The 13,279-nt window shown below is 42.6% G+C and overlaps 1 protein-coding gene across 3 annotated transcripts in view; it reads right to left on the reverse strand.

The window, feature by feature from the left end:
- The window catches only part of B3GLCT (beta 3-glucosyltransferase), a 113,532-nt gene that overhangs the window by 40,078 nt on the left and 60,175 nt on the right, over nucleotides 1-13,279 (reverse strand). For all 3 annotated transcript variants that reach the window (XM_043891758.1, XM_043891756.1, XM_043891757.1), the window contains one exon: nucleotides 2,797-2,860. In XM_043891758.1, coding sequence (XP_043747693.1) covers nucleotides 2,797-2,860 — 64 coding nt within the window. The remainder of the gene's footprint in view (nucleotides 1-2,796; nucleotides 2,861-13,279) is intronic.

Genomic DNA, 13,279 nt, shown 5'->3' on the forward strand with positions numbered 1-13,279 from the left:
CCACTGCAGTATTCTTGCCTGCAAAATCCAATGGATAGAAGAGCCTGGTGGGCTACAGGGTCACAAAAGAGTCAGTCATGACTAAGCGACCGACAACAACATATCCTGAAAAATGTAAATGTAAATTTGCTACGTGGTTTGAAGATAAAGGTTGTCAAACTGGGAGAAAAAGATAAGCATATCCTCTTCAAGAGAAACACATCAAAAGATGAGGACATGAAACTACTGAAAGAAAAAAGATGAAAAACAATTATGAGGCAAACACCAAAAGAAAGCTAGTATAGAAGTGTTCCTATCAACAAGGTAAACACTGAGGCAACAAGCATTACTAGAGATAAAGATAATTTACCAAGAGAACATGACAATTCTAAACCCGTACGCTTCTTACTGACATAGCCCCAGACTATAAATAGCAAGAGTTGGCAGTTCCACAAAGAGACACTGTCACCACTCATAGGGAAGATTTTCATATCCCTCCCTTAGTAAATGACATATCAAGCAGACAAAACAAAAAAAAGGAGGAAGGGAGAGAGGGAGGAAATATGTGAAAAGCACACAAGATTAACTGATTTATCTATTTCTTCTTTAGCAGATATAAGTGAAAGTGTCAGTCATTTAGTCATGTCTGACTCTTTGCGACCCCATGGACTCTAGCCCACCAGGCTCCTCTGTCCGTGGGATTCTCCAGGCAAGAATACTGGAGTGGGCAGCCATGCCCTCCTCCAGGGAATCTTCCTGAACCAGGGATCAAACCCAGGTCTCCTGCATTGCAGGTGGATTCTTTACCATCTGAGCCACCAGGAAAGCCCCTGAAGAGAATAATGTACCCTCCAATCAGAGCACGTATATCCTTTTCTCCATTTCTGAAAACTGAACATGAACCTGGTCTTAGAGTCAAGCCTAAAAATATTTCAAATGACTGTTATACAGACCAGTCATGCTAAGCTGGAAATCAATAACAAAACACAAGAACAACACACAAGTACACTGAGTCACAATGAAAAACATATTTTTTAAAGTGAGTCCCAGTCACAAAACAATCTAAAAGCTTCTGCTATTCAGAAACTCTTACAGATGATCACCATGACATGTGTAAAAGATGTTCACAGAAGCAGGGACTGTAATAGCAAAAAGTCAGGAGTGACCCAGAGGCCCACAACCAGGAGGCTGGGCAAATGCACCATGGTATAGTCCTGAGACAGACTTTATAGAAAGTGATGATAAATTCATTAAAGCTGCACATACCAACACAGATGAGTTTCAAATCAAATTATAATCATATTCATGGATGCGAAACTACATAGTATATATTCAGAGATACATTCATACATTATACAATAATAAGAGAAGGGGGAGAGGGAGAGAATTCAAGAAAGCTATTTACTCTGGTGAGAACAAAGTGGGGTCCTCTTGGGGAGATACATCCAGGCAACCAGTCAAGTTCTCTCTCTTAAACACAGATATTTTGACTGATGTTTATACCTTTCAGGTATGTTAAGAGCTTTTTTTCCGGTTTTTTTTTTTTTTTGTATGTTATTCAATGTTCCATAAGCTCCCAAACCTGGGAATCTATACCTGAGCTGATTATCCATTAAAAATATCTAGACAGACCCTGGCTTTCAACTAGTCATTCCCTCCCTCTCATGGAAAAGAATGATTTCTGACATGTATTTTCATAATTTAAAAACACCCCTCAAATGAAAATCCTTTGAGTGCCCTTTCTGCTCCTGGCAGGCGGCCAGTGCTGCTGGACTGAGCTACGTGTCATGACTGACCCCAATGTCCTAAGACTCAGAATTCTCTGGAGGGAAAGGAGGTTGGCCATCAGATGTACCCATGAATAAGCTGCACAGAGAGACCTTCCTAACTGATGATCAGAGACTACTGGATTCACGATGGCACGCCTGCCACCTGCCCCAGGATGCTTAGCGACCAGGGTCCACTAAATGCCAGGGGACCAGATGGCTCCATCCTGCTGCACAGCACCAGCTCAGAGACGCGACCGAGGCATGCGAGCAACCGAAGCACCAGCTCAGACCAGAGACGCGACCGAGGCATGCGGGCAACCGAAGCGCCGGATCAGACCAGAGACGCGACGGAGGCATGCGAGCAACCGAAGCACCAGATTAGACCAGAGGTATTTTAATGACATTTTGGCAAGTTTTTTAAACATTCACCTCTGGGTTCCCTGGTGGCTCAGGCAGTAAAGAATCCACCTGCAATGCAGGAGACCCAGGTTTGATCCCTAGATCAGGAAGATGCTTCTCCAGCGAAGAAGGCAACCCTCCCCCCGCCCCCCAGTATTCTTGAAAATCCCATGGACAGAGGAGCCTGGTGGGCTACAGTCCATGGGGTCACAAAGAGTCAGACACAACTGAGCAACTAACACTTTCACTTTAGTAATATAGAATTCTACTATTTTCTGTTAACCAACCATAATATAATGGTATTAAGCAAATAATATTACATAATCACAAAAGTAAAAGATGGTTATAAGTTTTCACAATGAATAGCCAGACAAAAAATAATTACAATTACAATTAAAAGCCATAATGGAAATATGATTAACTTAACACTATAAAATAATTACCTACAACTTGGGGGGTTAAGTAAGTGATGTGGTAAGTGGAAGTGCAAACATGCAGGTGTTTTCATCTGCCAGCCTTTGTCTTTTGGTTGGTGCATTAAACCTGTTTATGTTTAAGGTAATTATCGATGTGTATGACCTTATTACCATTTAAAAAGACACAGATTCTTGATTACGAAGACTTTTAACCAAACAAGTTCACGACCCACCTCATGTTTTAAATCTATCGTGAAGTCAGACTTCAGGGATTCACTCTTTAATCTCTTTGTAAGCCTAGAAAATAAGAGACAATGTGAGGTTTTTTAAAAACCAAAATAGGCATCAAACAAGAGTAATACATTCTTGAGACTTTCTAATATTTGAAAACAAAAATAGAAATTTTAAGGTAAAAGTGAAGACTTTCATTTCCTTAAGGCAAAGGACTATGAAAACAGAATTATTTGTGCACCAGGAAATGAAGGGAAGACTTGTTGTAAACACAGGTTTCACTATTTCAACACCTGGAAAATACCATAAAACACAATACGACATAATAAATGTCTTTCAAAAAGCCATAAAGTGTGTTAACTCTTGATAATCCTTGACTGAATAACAGAAAGGAACAGAAAAGAAGCTTGCATGACAAGGAAACACAGGTTGTTATGTTTCGGTCTCCTATTTTTTTTTTTTTTCAGTCTCCTATGTTTAATGACCCTGATGAACTACAGTTTGTGGAGATGTCAGGGGGAGAGAGCAGATGGTTTCAGGAAAGAATAACAGTTTCAAGTTATTTTCTTGCTTCAAAAAATCATTAATGGCTCTTTTCAACACAGAAAAAGCCCCAAACCCCACCAGGCTCTAGAATCCCTGGCTCCTCAGCACCCTCCTGCCACCCCCAGAGCACACCCCTGGCCCAGTTCATCCCGACCCAACCTTCGCCTGGCAGCCTTTTCTTTAAGACCAAATTCAAGGGCTTCCAGACTTTCCCTCAAGACTAAACAGAAGCTTCCTTTGCTCCCATAGTGGGAAGCACAGCCCATTCATCCATCACACACAGCAGCCCCACAACACCCTCTATACTTCTCCTGCTGTGTACCCCCAACACTGCCCACTGCCCCCCAAAACCAGTGCTCAGTGAGCAACCTGGATGGGTGAGAGCAAATACCAATATATTCCTTGATACCAAGCTGAGTGAGAGAGAATTGCACACTTACCAAGACCACTCAGATGCCGCATGGTTCTATGCTGTTACAGGACTAGAGATAGGACCCCTCACTGCAATTACAAACCTCCTAATAAATATTCCCTGGTGGCTCAGATGGTAAAGAATCTGCCCGTAACACAGGAGACCCGGGTTCGATCCCTGGTTCGGAAAGATCCCCTGGAGGAGGGAATGGTTACCCACTTCAGCATGCTTGCCTGGAGAATCCTATGGACAGAGGAGCCTGGCGGGCTGCAGTCCATGGAGTCGCAAAGAGTTGGACATGACTAAGTGACTAACACTTTCACTTAATAAATATTTTAACTGCAAAGAAATCACAGTGATTTTAAAAAGAAAAGTAGTAACAAATTTCTAAAGTCTTACTGAGTTTTCAGCCTGGCTGAAGCACAAATATTTTCTTTTTTAAAAAAAAATTATTTTAACTGGAGGATAGTTACAATACTGTGCTAGTTTTTGCCATTTATCAACATGAACTGGCCACAGGCATACCCGTGTCCCCTCAGTCCTGAACCCCCCACCTCCCTCCCCACCCCATCCCTCCAGGCTGTCACAGAGCACAGGCTTTAGACGCCGTCTCACAGAGATGGAGGAGGAGGCCACAGGTTGTAATTTATGCTTAGTTATAAAGCACTGGTTTCACAGCTGATACGAATGTGGCTTGACGGCCGACAGCCCTAAAAAAGCCCGAAAGAATCTCTGTCACATTCCTGCTGGGTATCTGCCCACGGACCCAGGAGCAGGAGTGGGTGAGGATGTTACATAAAGAGACTGCATTCTCAGTGCATTCCTGATATATATTAAGAGGGAAAAACCTGCCCTGGCACAGAATCTTGCCCAGCTCGAATTCTGCTTGGCTGGAGCCAGTTTTTATAAATAAACTCTTTTAAGTTAACTTTGGAATTTGGACTCATGACAAGTGCCTTCAAAATCTGATCAGACCATATTCAGACTCCAAAGACCAAAAATAAGTCATACCTGAGCTTACTGCCACAGGAAAGGAACAGAGAACTATGATCAGACTCCAATGTCAGATGGCCATGCCACCCCTGCCACTTCTTAATAGACAATAAACACCTCTGAACTGTCACCCTGAACAGGCTCTCTACTCCTGACTTTCTAAGTTTCTTTCTCACTCAGTTCTTGAACATTTTCCTTTGAAGAAAACCAGAGGACAGAAAGTGACAGCCACTGACAGACTCTCTTTAAGATGAGCACTGATTGACTAGAGACAGATCAGTGCGTACGCTGACATCTGTAAGTGGCTGCCTTTAGCAACCCATGGAATCTGCCAGAACCAGTGATGGTTAATCAATATCACGAACTTCCCTTGGATGAGTCAGCCTCATGGGACACCCAGAGTCTAACCCAGTCATCTTGCAAAGGAGTCCCAGTTCTAAAAGCGTGCAGGGGGAATTCACCTAACTTAAGAGGCAAGTCCCAGTGATAGGACCTAGGTTTCATTTTTCTATACACCAACCAAGGGCTATACTCAAGGACTGTTCAAATGTGAATTTCAGGAACCAACAAGGCCAGAAATCCCATTTTATTTCATGAAAATATTTCTTCATTAAATATTCAGTTCCCAGCAAATAAGACATTTGACATTCAGATTTCAGTTCTAATCACACAACAGCTAGACTGGAAACTTGCAACAAATGGCAAACCCCTCAATTCTGTATTAGGAAAACTTCCTACTGACTTTTCTAATGCCACTTGTGAGATAGTCAACAGAGTAAGATATTGGAGGAAATCAAGATAAGGTTTGCTGGTAGAAAAACAACAGAAGAAACCAATAACTGTGTTCTGTAGTAACACTTATTCAAAGAAATCACCTTATTGAAAATTAACGAGCATGTCTCCAAAAATGCAATTTTTTAAAATTGATGTTAGGGTGAGGAGATCACATTAGATGGATCACCAGGAAAGGTTGGAAAGTGTTAATTCAACACTCACTAATGCAAAGAACTAACTTACTAGAAAAGACCCTGATGCTGGGAAAGATTGAAGGCAGGAGAAGGGGACGACAGAGGATGAGATGGTTGGATGGCATCACTGACACAATGGACATGAATTTGAGCAAACTCTGGGAGTTGGTGATGGACAGGGAGGCCTGGTGTGCTGCAGTCCATGGGGTTGCAAAGTCGGACATGACTGAGCAAATGAACTCAACTGATGTAGAATATATTTCCACTGAGGAAGTATTTCTAATGAGAAAGCCTAAGAAAGTGAGTATCATGAGATGTTTTAAGTAACCAGTTTTTCTGATGACTTGAGCAGAAGAAATGACAAAATGTGGTCCACTGGAGAAGGGAATGGCAAACCACTTCAGTATCCTTGCCTTGAGAACCCCATGAACAGTATGAAAAGGCAAAAAGACAGGACATTGAAAGATGAACTCCCCAGGTCGATAGGTGCCCAACATGCTACTAGAGATCAGTGGAGAAATAACTCCAGAGAGAATGAAGAGATGGAACCAAAGAAAAACAACACCCAGTTGTGGATGTGACTGGTGAAGAAAGCAAGGTCCAATGCTGTAAAGAGCAATACTGCTATAGGAACCTGGAATGTTAGATCCATGAATCAAGGCAAATTGGAAGTGATCAAACAGATGGCAAGAGTAAATGTCGATTTTTTAGGAAAAAGTGAGCTAAAATGGACTGGAATGGGTGAATTTAACTCAGCTGACCATTATATCTACTACTGTGGACAAGAATCCCTTAGAAGAAATGGAGTAGCCATCATAGTCAACAAGAGAGTCCGAAATGCAGTACTTGGATGCAGTTTCAAAAAACAACAGAATGATCTCTGTTCATTTCCAATGCAAACCATTCAATATCACAGTAATCCAAGTCTATGCTCCAACCAGTGATGCTGGTTGAACAGTTCTATGAAGACCTACAAGACCTTCTAGACTTAACACCCAAAAAAGATGTCCTTCTCATTATAGGGGACTGGAATGCAAAAATAGGAAGTCAAGAAACACCTGGAGTAACAGGCAAATTTGGCCTTGGAGTACAGAATGAAGCAGGACAAAGGCTAATAAGAGTTTTGCCAGGAGAACACACTGGTCATAACAAACACCCTCTTCCAACAACACAAGAGAAGACTCTACACATGGACATCACCAGACAGTCAATATCAAAATTATATTGATTATATTCTTTGCAGCCAAAGATGGAGAAGCTCTATACAGTCAGCAAAAACAAGACCAGGGGCTGACTGTGGCTCAGATCATGAACTCCTTATTGCTAAATTCAGACTTAAATTGAAGAAAATAGGGAAAACCACTAGACCATTCAGGTATGACCTAAATCAAATCCCTTATGACTATACAGTGGAAGTGAGAAATAGATTTAAGGGACTAGATCTGATAGACATAGTGCCTGATAAACTATGGACGGAGGTTTGTGACATTGTACAGGAGATAGAAATCAAGACCATCCCCAAGAAAAGGAAATGCAAAAATGGCTGTCTGAGGAGGCCTTACAAATAGCTGTGAAAAGAAGAGAAGCGAAAAGCAAAGATGTACCCATGAATGCAGAGTTCCAAAGAATAGCAAAGAGAGATAAGAAAGCCTTCCTCACTGATCATTGCAAAGAAATAGAGGGAAAAAATAGAATGAGAAAGACTAGAGATCTCTTCAAGAAAATCAGAGATACCCAGGGAACATTTCATGCAAAGATGGGCTCAATAAAGGACAGAAATGGTATGGACCTAACAGAAGTAGAAGATATTAAGAGGTGGCAAGAATACACAGAAGAACTGTACAAAAAAGATCTTCACAACCCAGATAATCACGATGGTGTGACCACTCACCTAGAGGCAGACATCCTGGAATGTGATGTCAAGTGGGCCTTAGGAAGCATCACTACAAACAAAGCTAGTGGAGGTGATGGAATTCCAGTTGAGCTAGTTCAAATCCTGAAAGATGATGCTGTGAAAGTGCTGCACTCAATATGCCAGCAAATTTGGAAAACTCAGCAGTGGCCACAGAACTGGAAAAGGTCCGTTTTCATTCCAATCCCTAAGAAAGGAATCCCAAAGAATGCTCAAACTACTGCACAATTGCACTCATCTCACACGCTAGTAAAGTAATGCTCAAAATTCTCCAAGCCAGGATTCAATAGTACGTGAACTGTGAACTTCCAGATGTTCAAGCTGGTTTTAGAAAAGGCAGAGGAACCAGAGATCAAATTGCCAACATCTGCTGGATCATCAAAAAAGCAAGAGAGTTTCAGAAAATCATCTATTTCGCTTTATTGACTATGCCAAAGCCTTTGACTGTGTGGACCACAATGAACTATGGAAAATTCTGAAAGACATAGGAATACCAGACCACCTGACCTGCCTCTTGAGAAATCTGTATGCAGGTCAAGAAGCAACAGTTAGAACTGGACATTGGACCAACATATTGGTTCCAAATAGGAAAAGGAATATGTCAAGGCTGTATATTGTCACCCTGCTTATTTAAATTATTTGCAGAGTACATCATGAGAAATGCTGGGCTGGAAGAACACAAGCCGGAATCAAGATTTCTGGGAGAAATATCAATAACCTCAGATATACAGATGACACCACCCTTATGGAAGAAAGTGAAGAAGAACTAAAGAGCCCCTTGATGAAAGTGAAAGAGGAGAGTGAAAAAGTTGGCTTAAAGCTCAACATTCAGAAAACAAAGATCACGGCATCTGGTCCCATCACTTCATAGCATATAGATGGAGAAACAGTGGAAACAGTGGCAGACTTTTCTTTTGGGGGCTCCAAAATCACTGCAGATGGTGATTGCAGCCATGAAATAAAGAGGCACTTACTCCTTGGAAGAAAAGTTATGACCAACCTAGACAGCACATTAAAAAGCAGAGAGACATTATTTTGTCACCAAAGGTCAATCTAGTCAAGCGTATGGTTTTTCCAGTAGTCATGTATGGATGAGAGATTTGGACTATAAAGAAAGCTGAGAGCCGAAGAATTGATGCTTTTGAACTGTGGTGTTGGAGAAGACTCTTAAGAGTACCTTGGACTGCAAGGAGATCCAACCGGTCCATCCTAAAGGAAATCAGTCCTGAATGTTCATTGGAAGGAATGATGTTGAAGCTGAAACCCCATTCCTTTGGCCACCTGATGCGAAGAGTTGACTCATTTGTAAAGACCCTGATGCTGGGAGGGACTAGGGGGAGGAGGAGCAGGGAACAACAGAGGATCAGATGGCTGGATGGCATCACCAACTCAATGGATGTGAGTTTGAGTAAACTCTGGGAGTTGGTGATGGACAGGGAGGCCTGATGCGCTGCAGTCCATGGGGTTCCAAAGAGTTGGACACGACTGAGCAACTGAACTGAACTGAGCAGAAGAAATTCATTCAGTTCAGTCACTCAGTCGTGTCTGACTCTTTGCGACCCCATGAATCGCATCACGCCAGGCCTCCCTATCCATCACAAACCCCGGAGTTTACCCAAACTCATACCCATCAAGTCGGTGATGCCATCCAGCCATCTCATCCTCTGTCGTTCCCTTCTCCTCCTGCCCCCGATCCCTCCAAGCATCAGGGTCTTTTCCAATGAGTCAACTCTTCGCATGAGGTGGCCAAAGTATTGGAGTTTCAGCTTCAGCATCCGTCCTTCCAATGAATACCTAGGACTGATCTCCTTTAGGATGGACTGGTTGGATCTCCTTGCAGTCCAAGGGACTCTCAAGAGTCTTCTCCAATACCACAGTTCAAAAGCATCAATTCTTCGGCACTAGCTTTCTTCACAGTCCAACCCTCACATCCATACATGACCACTGGAAAAACCACAGTCTTGTTCAGATGAACCTTTGTTGACAAAGTAATGTCTCTGCTTTTTAATGTGCTATCTAGGTTGGTCATAACTTTCCTTCCAAGGAGTAAGCGTCTTTTAATTTCATGACTGCAGTCACCATCTGCAGTCATTTTGGAACCCACGAAAATAAAGTCTGACACTGTTTTCACTGCTTCCCCATCAATTTCCCATGAGGTGATGGGACCAGATGCCGTGATCTTTGTTTTCTGAATGTTGAGCTTTAAGCCAACTTTTTCACTCTCCTCTTTCACTTTCATCAAGGGGCTTTTTAGTTCCTCTTCACGTTCTACCATAAGGATGGTGTCATCTGCTTATCTGAGGTTATTGATATTTCTCCCAGCAATCTTAATTCTAGCTTGTGCTTCTTCCAGCCCAGTGTTTCTCATGATGTACTCTGCATATAAGTTAAATAAGCAGGGTGACAATATACAGCCTTGACATATTCCTTTTCCTATTTGGAACCAGTCTGTTGGTCCATGTCCAGTTCTAACTGTTCCTTCCAGACCTGCATACAGGTTTCTCAAGAGGCAGGTCAGGTGGTCTGGTATTCCCATCTCCTTCAGAATTTTCCATAGTTTATTGTGATCCACACAGTCGAAGGCTTTGGCGCAGTCAATAAAGCAGATATAGATGTTTTTCTGGAATTCTCTTGCTTTTTCGATGATCCAGCGGATATTGGCAATTTGATCTCTGGTTCCTCTGCCTTTTCTAAAACCAGCTTGAACATCTGGAAGTTCTTGGTTCACATATTGCTGAAGCCTGGCTTGGAGAATTTTGAGCATTACTTTACTAGCGTGTGAGATGAGTGCAATTGTGCAGTAGTTTGAGCATTCTTTGGTATTACCTTTCTTAGGGATTGGAATGAAAACGGACCTTTTCCAGTTCTGTGGCCACTGCTGAGTTTTCCAAATTTGCTGGCATATTGAGTGCAGCACTTTCACAGCATCATCTTTCAGGATTTGAACTAGCTCAACTGGAATTCCATCACATCCACTAGCTTTGTTTGTAGTGATGCTTCCTAAGGCCCACTTGACTTCACATTCCAGGATGTCTGCCTCTAGGTGAGTGATCAGACCATTGTGATTATCTGGGTCATGAAGATCTTTTTTGTACAGTTCTTCTGTGTATTCTTGCTACCTCTTCTTAATATCTTTTGCTTCTGTTAGGTCCATACCATTTCTGTCCTTTATTGAGCCCATCTTTGCATGAAATGTTCCCTTGGTATCTCTATTTCTCGAAGAGATCTCTAGTCTTTCCCATTCTGTTGTTTTCCTTTATTTCTTTGCATTGATCGCTAAGGAAGGCTTTCTTTCTCTCCTGGCTATTCTTTAGAACTCTGCATTCAAATGGGAATATCTTTCCTTTTCTCCTTTGCTTTTCTCTTCTCTTCTTTTCACAGCTATTTGTAACCGTCGCAGCTAGCGTGCTTCTGCGCGGTCTGTCGCAGCTGGAGCAGCCATGAAGAGATACCCCACGTGCAAGGTAAGAGAAACCCAAGTAAGACGGTAGGTGCTGCGAGAGGGCATCAGAGGGCAGACACACTAAAACCATAATCACAGAAAACTAGCCAACTTGATCACAGGACCACAGTCTTGTCTAACTCAATGAAACTAAGTCATGCTGTGTGGGGCCACCCAAGACGGTCAGGTCATGGTGGAGAGGTCTGACAGAATGTGGTCCACTGGAGAAGGGAATGGCAAACCACTTCAGTATTCTTGCCTTGAGGACCCCATGAAGAGTATGAGAAGGCAAAATGATAGGACACTGAAAGAGAAACTACCCAGGTCGGTAGGTGCCCAATATGCTACTGGAGATCAGTGGAGAAATATCTCCAGAAAGAAAGAAGGGATGGAGTCAAAGCAAAAACAATACCGAGTTGTGGATGGGACTGGTGATAGAAGCAAGGTCTGATGCTGTAAAGAGCAATACTGCATAGGAACCTGGAATGTTAGGTCCATGAATCAAGGCAAATTGGAAGTGGTCAAATAGGAGATGGCAAGAGTGAATGTCGACATTCTAGGCATCAGTGAACTAAAATGGACTGGAATGGGTGAATTTAACCCAGATGACCATTACATCTACTACTGTGGGCAGGAATCCCTTAAAAGAAATGGAGTAGCCATCATAGTCAACAAAAGAGTCCGAAATGCAGTACTTGGATGCAGTTTCAAAAAATGACAGAATGATCTCTGTTCGTTTCCAAGGCAAACCATTCAATATCACGGTAATCCAAGCCTATGCCCCAACCAGTAACGCTGAAGAAGCCGAAGTTGAATGGTTCTATGAAGACCTACAAGACCTTTTAGAACTAACACCCAAAAAAGATGTCCTTTTCATTATAGGGGACTGGAATGCAAAAGTAGGAAATCAAGAAACAGGAGTTTGCCTGGAGTAACAGGCAAATTTGGCCTTGGAGTACGGAATGAAGCAGGGCAAAGGCTCATAGAGTTTTGCCAAGAGAATGCGCTGGTCATAGCAAACACCCTCTTCCAACAACACAAGAGGAGACTACACATGGACATCACCAGATGGACAACACCAAAAGCAGATTGATTATATTCTTTGCAGCCAAAGATGGAGAAGCTCTATACAGTCAGCAAAAACAAGACCTGGAGCTGACTGTGGCTCAGATCATGAACTCCTTATTGCCAAATTCAGACTTAAACTGAAGAGAGTAGGGATAACCACTAGACCATTCAGGTATGAACTAAATCAAATCCCTTATGACTATACAGTAGAAGTGAGAAATAGATTTAAGGGACTAGATTTGATAGACAGAGAGCCTGATGAACTATGGACGGAGGTTCGTGACATTGTACAGGAGACAGGGATCAAGACCATCCCCATGGAAAAGAAATACAAAAAGGCAAAACTGTTGTCTGAGAAGGCCTTACAAATAGCTGTGAGAAGAAGAGAAGCAAAAAGCAAAGAAGAAATTCATAAGTAACTATAAATCATTGCCCTACCTACTGATTCATCAGTCAAGGAAAGCAGACACGGGGAATAAACACTCCTGCAGTGGGCGCTGTTGGCTAACCACACAATACAGAGCCTTCTAAGAGAATTCTGATTTTGATTAATTTTTTAGGTCAATAAAGAGGTCTCCAGAGTCAGAGTCATTTTGATCCCAACTGATGCCCTAAAGTTCCCTGGCAGCTGTTCACGGTCCAGAGGTTGTAGACGCCTTAAGTTGTCCCCATCAACTTTAACTGGACACGATCCAACTAGAGATGTCCCAGGTGCAGGGCCTAAGAGATTCGGGTTCAGTCCCTGGGTTGGGAAGATCCCCTGGAGAAGGAAATGGCAACCCACTCCAGTATTTGTGCCTGGAGAATCCTATGGACAGAGGAGCCTGGCGGGCCTTGGTCCATAGTCTCAAAGAGTCAGACATGACTGTAGCAACTTGACACAAACGCACAACTAGAGACTAAGGATTAGCATACTCCATGGTTAGAGGCTCTCTCCTGCTGGACACGGATAAGAAACACATAGCCCTTACTGCCTTAAAACCACAAAGTGAAACAGATTTAGGATGAAATGATGCTGTGCGCTAAGCCAGAGAGACCGAGAGAACCAGACTCTTGAATAACACTGTGGAACTCCTGCACCAATCTCCCCTTTCAATTCCAGCACCAATATTCCTTTCATCCACTCTGAGGACTTTGCTGCCAC

Source organism: Cervus elaphus, chromosome 30 (assembly GCF_910594005.1).
Source record: "Cervus elaphus chromosome 30, mCerEla1.1, whole genome shotgun sequence".
NCBI lineage: Eukaryota > Metazoa > Chordata > Mammalia > Artiodactyla > Cervidae > Cervus > Cervus elaphus.